The sequence below is a fragment of the Poecilia formosa genome, unplaced genomic scaffold (genome assembly GCF_000485575.1).
Source record: "Poecilia formosa unplaced genomic scaffold, Poecilia_formosa-5.1.2 Scaffold6, whole genome shotgun sequence".
In the NCBI taxonomy this organism is placed as follows: domain Eukaryota; kingdom Metazoa; phylum Chordata; class Actinopteri; order Cyprinodontiformes; family Poeciliidae; genus Poecilia; species Poecilia formosa.
The window spans coordinates 3345054-3355700 of NW_006799945.1; the positions used below are offsets into that span (position 1 = coordinate 3345054).

A 10647-nucleotide genomic window follows, 5' to 3' on the forward strand; every position below is an offset into this window, starting at 1 on the left:
CATTTGAAGTGTCAATCTACTCTGTCGCTCTGTATCAATGATAAATGTCAAACATCGCCAGAAGCTACAAACGGTTTGTCTCGCTTTTCTCTGCTCTCGCCAAGAAAATGGCTGGGTTGAGGCAGGAAACGACAAGTAAAATAGATACTGAAATCTCCTTAAAAAAAAAAAAAAAAAAAAGTGGCTGGTTGAGACCAGAACACCAGACTGAAGCTTTTTGTCATCCGGTCTTTGGTGGAAAAAGAGACAAATACGAGAAAAATAAACAATCAAGTAGATAGAAATGATGAAGCTCCTTTTAATTTATCGTGCGATTAACTGATTATCACAACCCACTTTTAGCTGGTGGAGAAATACACTAAAAGACGTTAAGCAAAAAAGTGATTTAACAAATTACTGACTCAGGGCGACTGAATGCTGCGCTTCTTCAAATAAAATCTGAAAACCATCAATCATTTTCTCTCCATTCAGTAATTATGCTGTTTGGAAGTTATAAAATGAAAAGGTTCGAGGTGTGTGAACACTTGAGCTCGTGTTTTATTTATCAAAGCATCAGCTCACACGAGTGCAAACAGTTCAGCGGCTCCTTTTGTCTGTCAGACTTGAATAAAACAAATAGTTTTGTTTGTAAAAAAAAAAAAAAAAATTGTCTGCTCCATGCACAATAAAGAGAATAACTGATCTGACGTGCGTCCTTCTCATGTCTCCCCGCAGCACATCTGCTGTGACTGTAAGAAGAGCTTCTGCGCCCTTTGCTCGGTGCTGCAGGAAAACCTGCGCTGCTGCACGACCTGCCACCTGCTGCGCGGCACGGCCTTCCAGCGGCCGCGCCTCATGCAGCTGCGGGTCAAAGACCTGCGGCAGTACCTGCTGCTGCGCAACATCCCCACCGACACCTGCAGGGAGAAGGAGGACCTGGTCGACCTGGTGCTCTGCCACCAGGGGATGCGGGAGACTCCAAGGCCCGTGATGGAGGAGGAGGAGGAGGAGGAGGAGGAGGACGAGGACGACGACACGTGCGGCGACGAGGAAGAGGATGGGGGAGAAGACACAGACAGCCTCCACTCGCTCCCCCACTCGCGTGCGGCGTCGCCGCCCTCCGCAACGCGCTCCGCCTCCGAACAGTCGGTCCTGTCTGCCTCTCAGGGGGAAGCGCTCAGCCCGAGTGACAGTTCAGGGACCCCCAGCCAGGTTGGTGCCGCGCGCTCCACCCAAACATCCATCCCTCACCGACATACGCCGCACTTCCTGCACATCTGTCCTCATTCTATCCACAGTAATTAATTTCAAGGGGGAAACAAACTTATTTACAAGCTCTTCACAGTGGCTGTTTGAAGTCGCACAAGCAGTCGCCCCTCGCGTGCAAAACTGAGCCCGAGTCAAGCCCGAAAAATCCTTTTCCTTTTCCCGTTTTCCCGGGGTTTTCAGGGTCCAACTGGAAGCAGCTGTGTTTGCGTTGCGTCAGTGTGCAGAGCCCTCAGTCGGGCCAGTGAGGCAGCTTAAACCGTTTGCCTTTTATAGGTCTGTTACATGAACTGATGCCGTTACGTAACAATCACAGAAGTTAAACTCGCCTCATGCGTTGCTGCTGAAGCCGGGGAATAGAAACACCGCGTCCCGTCGCTCCTGTCAGTGGATGTCTGCATGTTGTAAAGGGGCTTTAATCCTCAGACCTGGAAACAAACATACTTGACCTAATTATGTTCACTGAAACAAAAATGCCAGTCGGGACGTCGACTTCAATCCTCCTGCTGGTTAAAACTGTGGTCGCTGTGATAGAGACGTGCTTTCCTTTGCTTTTTTTTTTCACATTTACATGTTTCAGATGATCAAACAGATATTATTATTGTTAGACAAAGAGTAAATGCAAAAGGTGGTTTTCAAACTATGTTTTTATTTGTTGTTTAAGCTCAAACTGGAATCAAAGACTAATAAGTCAAAAGTTTTTGGGCAGAAGAATTGTGTGACATGGCTGGTGGAGATCTCAAACATCTTCCAAATGCTGATTACACTTTGTTAGTTTGGTTTTTTTTTTTGGTTTGTTTGTTTTTTGTTTTTTTACGGCATCTTCCATCAGATGACGTTTGCGAGTGTTTCTGCGTTTATTTATCTTCCATCGCTGGTTGTGTAGCATTCAAACTGTTCTGCTCGGCAACTTTTTCGTTCTTTTATAAGTGCTTACTACTAGTTCCGTTTTTTTTTTGTTTGTTTGTTTTTTGTTTAAATAATCTGTGCAAAAACCAACTCGTAGTCACAGAAACCATGTGATCCAGGAGGTTTGGCTGTTTGACTGAGTGGAGCTGCTGCCGGCGTCTCGGAGGAGTCTCCTCCGGGCGTGAAGTCTGCGCGCCGCCACGCTGATTGATGCTTTATTAAAACGTCTTCATTAGAGGACGACGGAGGTCTGCTGGAATGTGCTGAGGCACAGAAAGAACGAGACAGTTTTGTCTTATTGCACTGAGGTGGAAACAGTAAACTGCGTCACATTAGATGTTACAGGCTCGCTTTTGTCAAGGAGATAAAAAGAGGACAAAAGCGGATGATTGGCTGACACAACGCTCAGAAACAGATCAGCTGCTTTTGTTGCAGTTTAAATTCAGTAAGTAGAAGGTTAAAGTAGTAGTTAACCTTCTGGTCGTCAAATAGCGAAATCTTCTTTTTGTAGAAGAATGTAGCCAGACGACATCTGTGTATTATCTGTGTTACTCAACACAAGGAAAGTTAAGCTGTTTGATTGTACATCATGTTATTGTCTCAGTTTGAGTTTAATTACAATGTTATCGTCAGAACAAAACATTATCATCTTTCCAGTCGGAAAGGAATGATTTTTAACCCAGTCTTTAAGCTTTACAAACATTCAAGATTCACTTTCGTTCTGCAGCTGCAATCACAAGGTTATTTCTTTCCCTCCAATATCCAAATTGACCACTACTGTGTTTGTAACACTTAATTATTAGTCACACTTAATTTGCATAAAATAGTCGTCAAACTTTGACATTTATTTTATTGCCAAAGAAATCATGTCATAATTATTCTCTGCAATCAGAATGAAGCTTGCAGCTGAATTACCCTGCATACATTCGCGACTAGTACAACGTCCTGCGACAAATTAGAAATAGAAAACTTCTGGCTCTGTTTTCTATGCTTAATGTTTTTGTCTCAAAGAAAGACTTTGTCTTTCTGCAGTTCTCTTTAGGTTCCGGTTCAAAAATGTCATCTTCTCTTTTGTCAGAATTTAAAATCAGAAAGTTTTGTGTCATCCAGATTCTCGGGCTCTCAAGACCACAATCTGCCTAACGAATTGGATTCATCAGTGACTTTTATTCATGATTTAACAAGTGGGATGATTTCTTTTTGACGTAAGCCCAGATGTATTTGGATAGCTATTATTCCTTAGCATATTAAATCATCATTTGGAAACTGTATTCTGGTTTTACTCTCGTTATTTTTGTCAGATGTCAACCTTTATTTGTGTAATCTAAAACACGTAAGTTAGACAAAAACAGCAAACAAAATAGAGGAAGTCTGCAATACTGTTGACTGATTAGGAGCAACTGCAAGTCTGTTTATTAATGAGTAACAAGTCGCCAGGTATTTCGCACTGCAAAACCATGTTAGACTTTAAAAAGGTGAAACGCCACTAAGAGCCAATCAAATGTTTGAAAAGCCATTTAGGAAGCGAAGAAAAAGTGCAGATTTTCTGTCAGTTCTTGACCAATCCTGTCCACGTTGGAACCGTTATGTCCAGCAGGTTTCCATAAATTAACCAGAAGGACTCTTGCAAACAGCTGGAGGCAAGTTTGTTTATTAAAAATTTAGACTGAAGCGTTGCGATGTTTTCTCCTTCACTACGAGAATGTTGAAGAACTCTTTTTTTTTTTTTTTGGAGAGCAAAGTGAATAAACCCGTTCACATGAAAGCTGTTTCATAATGGGCTGGGGCTTGGGAATAAATCACATCTCTTCCTGTTTGTGTGTAGTCTCTAAACGGCAGCTTTCACCAAAATCAAACGGTTTCATTGAACTATCCGACCAATGAAATACTCTTGTCATGCCTAATGCTTCAGGGCTTCCTCTCATTTGGCGTGAGATGAGATTCAGGCAGTGTGAACGAAAGACATAATCACAACAGAGGAAGAAATATTTCCTCTGGAGGTATTTTTCTTCAGCCCTCGTGGGCGTTTTGAGGCATCAAAATGCTGATTATGCTGATGACTGTGCGGTCAGTTTGAAAGCTAACGGACATTTCACTCCCACAGGAGCACGAGGAGACCCCGACGGCTTCCCTTTTGAACCTGGAGCCTGCTGAAAACATCTTAGAGGTTCGCTGGCTGCGTTCATATTTGCCCGATTCTTATCGCAGACGTCTTTGTTGGGGGAAAAAATAAAATGAAAATCTGCGATTAACAGCTGCGCTCCCGTGGGGATTTGCAGGTCAGCCCGGCGACGCAGAGGAGGATCAGGGCTTCGCTGTCTGATCTCGACAACGAGGAGGCCATAGAGAACCTCTCCGTCCGCCAGCTAAAAGAAATCCTCGCCAGAAACTTTGTCAATTATTCCGGCTGCTGCGAGAAGTGGGAGCTGCTGGATCGAGTTCATCGGCTCTACAGGGAAAACGAGCAGAACAGGAAATCCAGTAAGGACTCTGAAGTTCATTTTATTGCGTTGATCATTAACCATAATGCCTGACTAAATTTATCCTTTTCTTTTTGTTTTCGTTCTCTATCCTTTAGTGGAAAACGTCAGCATAACCGCAGGTAAATATTTTTTTGGATTATTGCATTTTTTTTATGATAATTGATTGTTTTTGGTTAAATCAGGAATAAGTGCCTTGCGAAAGTATTCACATCTCTTCAACTATTTCATATTTTACCACTTTTTGCACAGATTCTTCATTGTATTTTATTACAATTTTACATTAAAAAAACAACACGAATTGGAGCATAATTGTGAAATGGAACAGAAAAACACGTGGATAAAAGATTTTACAAAAAAAATTACGCTTATTTTCATCCTCCGTGAGTCCAAACGTATTGAAATATCCTGTTTTATCGTCACGGCTGCAGCTGTTTTTAAAACACTTTCCCATTTCTTCTTTGTCAAGTTTGGATGAAGAGCAGCTGTTTGCGTTACGCTTGTCACAGATTCTCATGTGGATCCGAACACAGCATGATGCTGTCACCACCGTGTTTCACAGTGGGAATAATGTGTTCAGGATGGTGTGCAGTGTTATTGTTGCTGACACACGTGGCCTTTAATAGTAGGTCAAATGTTACATTTTGATCTTATCTGACCTGAGCGCCCTGTTTGCTGTCCTCCCTACAGCAAACTGGACACAGGACTATTTATGGCTGTCTTCCTGCCATAAAGGCTCGATTTGAAGTGCATGACTCTTCTCACTCTGCTTCTTCAGAGTCATCACGGTCCACTTGACTGTTTTCCTTGCTGGCAAGTGGCAACACAGTCAGAACCTATGAGGCCGTTTTAAAATGTAACCCTGCTTTAAGCTTCTTCATAGCTTGACCTGTCTGCTGTTTTTATTGTGCTTCGTGAAGCTGTTTGTCCATTAGACGACTAGCGAATTCAAATGGTTTCACCTGATTTTATTTACACAAATCCATGCCATACTTTACAGTTTTTGTCTTTGGAAAAATGATACCATGTGTTGTTTTCTTTTCCACTTTATAATTGTGAAGTTCTTTTTGTTTACGAATCATAAAATCCCAAAAGAATACGCCGATGTCAAAAAAAAAAAAAGTTGACACGTGAATACTTTTGCGAGGCATCGTAAAATACGAAGCAGATAAAACATTACCGTACAACTGTACATTGATTTTGATTTCCACTAAAGAACAGACTCGCTATTCCCGAAACTAATTGATTTTCACTATTGTTGCCCGTTCTTATGTGCGAAGTGGTTGCATATCCTCCACCTCTTTGCAACAGTGGAGTTGGAGGTAAGATAATAACTGAGCTAACTTTTTTCATTTCCTTCACAAACCGCTGTGCAGACGCAGTAAAGGCATGCTGCAGCCATTTGTTTTGCTCATGTGATCCTTTCCATCCTGCTATGGACATCGACTCCTGCCTGCTTCTGTGTTTCCACATTTCATGTGTCTTCCCCACTCTGCGCCATCTCCTGTAATTCTGAAGGACAGCCTCTCGTTCCGTCATTAATGCGCCCTATTAGAGCTTTTAACTCTTGACGAGCAATCATATTACTGCAGCAGCAGCAGCACGTCTCCATCAGGTGTAATTACATTGTCAAGCATCTCGGCCGACACGAAGGCCTCCAGGACCTTATTAGCCCACTTTGCGTCCAGCTGCAGGGAGGCAGGCGGGTCGCAGCTGCATCGACGTTTCGCCCGTCACGGCAGCGGGAGTCGGATTTAGGCCAGCCGGCCGATCGCTCAGCGTTTGACTCCCATAAGTCAGCGCTCTGACACGATTTAACATGATTTGATGCCTGTAGTTTCTCCTCCTTAGCCGGGATTGAACAAGAGGGAAACGCTCCCTCCAACTGGAGCATGAAAACTGTCGGAGTTTAATCAAATCAGGAGGAAGCTGCTCGACAAATAATTACAGAAATAGCTTGCAGGATTTGAGTGGCGTGTAGAAACGAAAGAGCAGATTGGTCCTGGCTAAAAGGCGGAAGAGGAAAACTGAAAAGATAATAAGAAACTGAAATGTAAATATAGATTTGTTGATGGGGCTGCAGCGTTGAAAAATATGTAGTGTATGGATTTATTTCCTCTAGAACTGAGAAACTCAGTGTAAAAATTAAAAAGTGTAATGATGTTATATCAACCTATGAGATTCATATTAAAATGTAAGTAAAAATATTATCTTAGTTTCATGTCGTAAAGTAAAGATTAAGTTTGTTCTCCCATTTATGTTCTGTTTTTAACTTTTTTGTAAAGCAAATCGATTCTTTGTGCACTGAAGCTGCACAGTAGATAAAAATGCAATTGCAATCGTAATTTTAATGTTTGCAACACCACAATCACGGAAGACTACATGGATCCAGCAGTTTTTCTGTATAAAATTGTAGGTGCCATGAGTTCTTAGTTATCAAGATACTGAAGCTGACGAGTTGAGGTCACTGTGATGAGAGGAAAGGAAAGAGAAAAGTGGAAAAAACTCAATTTGTGTAGAGCTTTTCTCGTCATTCTGACCATTCAAAGCACTTTACAGTCACATTCACCCAATTCCACTAACAAATTCTTGCACCAAAACACTGATGGGCTGCATATTGGCGTGTGACTGTATGTGGAATCAAGCCCACAACCTTTCGACTGCAATACGCACTGATCCACATTCTGTTGCACCATGAGACTTCATTGATTCATTGGTTTTCTATCGATTCAAAGTCATGCTGAGATTAAACTTGTAATGAACACTGGCTCTAAATTAAAAAAAAAAAAAAAAACTAAATTTACAGGTGAATAATAACGAACAGATGCCGTCAGTCTCATCTGTTTCCTTGACAGATGTTTTGTTTCGTCAGGAGTTATCTGACACATCATTCTACTTTTTGCATTAAATTCGCTGCTTGCTGATGCTGATGATGTTTTTATACGTCACTGATGTTCGCTGTCTGTTTTGATGCGACTTGTTGATAACGCGGCTTGCAACACGTTAAGCTCAAGTTAATTTTCTTCAGGAAAAACGAATCTTGTGCTTCATGATCTTAACAATGTGCCATCCATCCATCCATCCGACAGGTTGACATTTTTTCACAGTTTTAAAGCATTTAAATTGCAATTACAGAATGTAAAATCATTTGTTGTAGTTTAAATTAAATCCGTTTTGATGCTGCAGAGGAAGACCACTGATGATACCAGTTTTATATTTATAATCTGATCTGCTGTCAGGAAATCAACAAAGTATTAACTTGAAATAACAACAAAAAAAAAAAACACAAAAAGACAATCTGAATCAAAACTGTCTTCACAGAAGACGAATAAACCTACAAATCAAAACACAAAAAATCTACATCCACTAACAAGATTAAGAAGTTCTGTTACAAAAGTCTGTTTTAGGGTTTCTCTTCAAAAGATAAGAGGAAAAAAAATTAGATTTCGACTTACTATATTCTCATTGCACAAAACTTGGCAACAAAATGTAGTTGCTTGGTCACCAGAGTACACAGGAAAAATCCTGGAAAACTATAGCTTTAACTACACATAGATATATACAATTGTTATTGATGCAGGTCAGAAAAAAAAACAACAAAATGATGCAGCAACATAACCTATCACACCTCCAGGGAAAACATTTGAGAGTTACAGAGGATGAGAAGAGGCCGTGAATAAATCAGCTGATCTCTGATCTATGTGCAGCTCAACGCGTGTGACGCTTCCCGTCTCCCTCCACAGATGGTGTCCGAGCTCAGCTGGCGGCGGACGAAAACCTTTGTCGCATCTGCATGGACGCCATCATCGACTGCGTGCTGCTTGAGTGCGGCCACATGGTGACCTGCACCAAATGCGGAAAGAGGATGAGCGAGTGCCCCATCTGCAGGCAGTACGTGGTGCGGGCCGTGCATGTCTTCAAGTCCTAAAACTGAAATGGGTTTTTTTTTTTTTGTTTTCCGTTGCGTCGGAGCGCACGTGGCCCTGGATTTAGCACGGAGGAGGAACCCGATGCTGCAACAATTGTGAAAGGATTTTTGTTTTTTCCAGACTAGACTGTTGCCTCTGGCCTACATTTCCCCCCCGACTTCGTCCCAACTTACTGACTGGTCCCACCCGTCCTCCGGCCGCGCCAGGTCTCCCGCTCTGCACAGCAGACACCGTCACGACTCTCTGCTTTAAATCCTTACTTGTGGGAGGCAAGAGGAGGTGGTTCTGTGGACGCTTTGAGAGGGTCTGTGGCGATAGATTTGAGATCCCAGGGTTTTAGAGTCGATAAGGTTTACACTGTCATGCCACATGGCACTGTGTGATCTCCCTCAGTGTTCATTAGGATGTGCAATATCAGAGAAAAAGACTTTGTGCGTGCGTGTTGTTAGGAAAAGAGACATCCGCCACCGCATCCATCACACACAAGGGCGCGTGTAGGGTGCCAAACGACATGCCTTCACAGGATGTTTGGGTTGAGATCTCACAGTGTGCATCTCATAACCAGCAAGCTTGGTTTTAATAGTTTACTTTTATTTATTTATTTATTTTTTCCAGATCAACAAAGTGTGGACACGTTTTCCTGGTAATTCATTCCGACAAAAAAATTAATAAATCTGAAGTCAAACCCAACTTTACCTGGACCACGTCTCAGAAAATGTTTCTATTAGCAAGCTTGCAACAATTTGAAAGCTCTGCGTAGTTTATGGTTGTTCCTTTGGGAAATACAGGAGAGACTTACCCTCTGGCTTTTGATCATGCTGTCATCTACAGTGCCTTGCAAAAATATTCATATCCTCGAACCTTTTTCTAGGCACCCCAACCCTCAACAATAACCACAAAACTCATTGTATTTCGATGGGATTTTGTGTGATTGGCCAACATCAAAGTAAGCACGTCAGTGGAAAAGTGGAAAGAAAATGATTTCAATTGTCTTGTCCATTTCCTGAAGAGCCTGCAGTAAAACAAAAATCAGATTTTAAGGAAGAATATTCCTGGTCAAATGAGACCAAAAATAAGACATTTTTGGGAGGAGGCTTAAAGTCGGCAGGGTAAGGGAAGATGGACGGAGCTAAATAGAGGAAATACTGGGATAAAAGCTACTAGAAGCTGCAAAGAAATCAAGCAGAACAACAACAACAACAACCCTGAACCTTCAGATCAAAACCTTCTGTTTGGACCTGAACGTTCAAAACAGTTCAGATCAAAGACTTAAATCAAAGACTTGAAAATTAATGTGGAAAAAAAAAGGAATGGGCAAATATTTTAGTTGCTACTACTTTGTGTTGGTCTGTCACAAAAAAAATCTGTTTGTGGTTGCAACGTAATAAAATGTGAAAAAGTTCTAGGGCATGAAAACTTTTGCAAATCATCTTAAAACCTTCACCGTCTTCTTCCGCTAACCGTGCTTCTTTATGGTTCCATCCTAGCTAATCAGGTGCTATTTCCTCATTTATCACCGTTAGATCATCAGCATTTTCTTTTGTCTCGTGGTCCTACGTTTTACGACACAGAGGTAGCTGTTTTTACTTTAACCTGTTATGCAAATGAAACACTTTCATGTGGAAAGAGGCAGTTAAATCTGTTTCGAAGTACTTTGCAGCAAACTGAATAGATCTCGTCGTTAGCTTCTGTTGTTCATCGATAAGTTACGGATGTTTTCTTGTAAGAAATATGATTTAAAAAAAAAAAGAAAAGAAAAACTCCACTGAGGAGAGAGGGTTGAGAATTTTCCAGAATGTATTCTCACTGCGTCACCGTCTCTCTCTCTCTCTCTCTCTTTGTTTGGCGCGTTTCTGTCACCAAACAACTGAATCTGTTGAACACCATTTCCACTGTAACTCTGTAGGTCCTGTTGTTGAAGCTGCTGTTTGTCGAAGATGTCATTCACGGGCAGCTACGGTGATATCAGACTGGGAGAGCACTCATATTCACAGATATTTATATTCTGAATGTTGAACCTTTTTATTTTGGTTAACAGGAGATTAAAAAAAAAGGATTTATTAGATTCAATAAAATGCAGTATT

At 41.5% G+C, this 10647-nt stretch overlaps 1 protein-coding gene and 1 long non-coding RNA gene across 4 annotated transcripts in view; one reads left to right on the forward strand and one right to left on the reverse strand.

Annotated features, from left to right (window-relative positions):
• The window catches only part of rnf34b (ring finger protein 34b), a 31078-nt gene extending 20472 nt beyond the window's left edge, over positions 1 to 10606 (forward strand). For 2 of the 3 annotated variants that reach the window (XM_007567767.2, XM_016679614.1), the window contains 6 exons: positions 715 to 1191; positions 4259 to 4321; positions 4434 to 4635; positions 4733 to 4756; positions 5915 to 5956; positions 8378 to 10606. In XM_007567767.2, the coding sequence (XP_007567829.2) occupies positions 715 to 1191; positions 4259 to 4321; positions 4434 to 4635; positions 4733 to 4756; positions 5915 to 5956; positions 8378 to 8562 (993 nt within the window). In that variant the 3' untranslated portion in view covers positions 8563 to 10606. The remainder of the gene's footprint in view (positions 1 to 714; positions 1192 to 4258; positions 4322 to 4433; positions 4636 to 4732; positions 4757 to 5914; positions 5957 to 8377) is intronic. The other variant, XM_007567776.2, reaches the window with a different exon arrangement.
• LOC107838160 (uncharacterized) lies at positions 6359 to 8371 on the reverse strand. The gene is made up of 2 exons (XR_001664212.1): positions 6998 to 8371; positions 6359 to 6906 (listed from the first exon to the last, which is right to left on the reverse strand). It is a non-coding gene; the product is annotated as an uncharacterized LOC107838160 (long non-coding RNA).
• Positions 10607 to 10647: the final 41 nt, after the last annotated feature.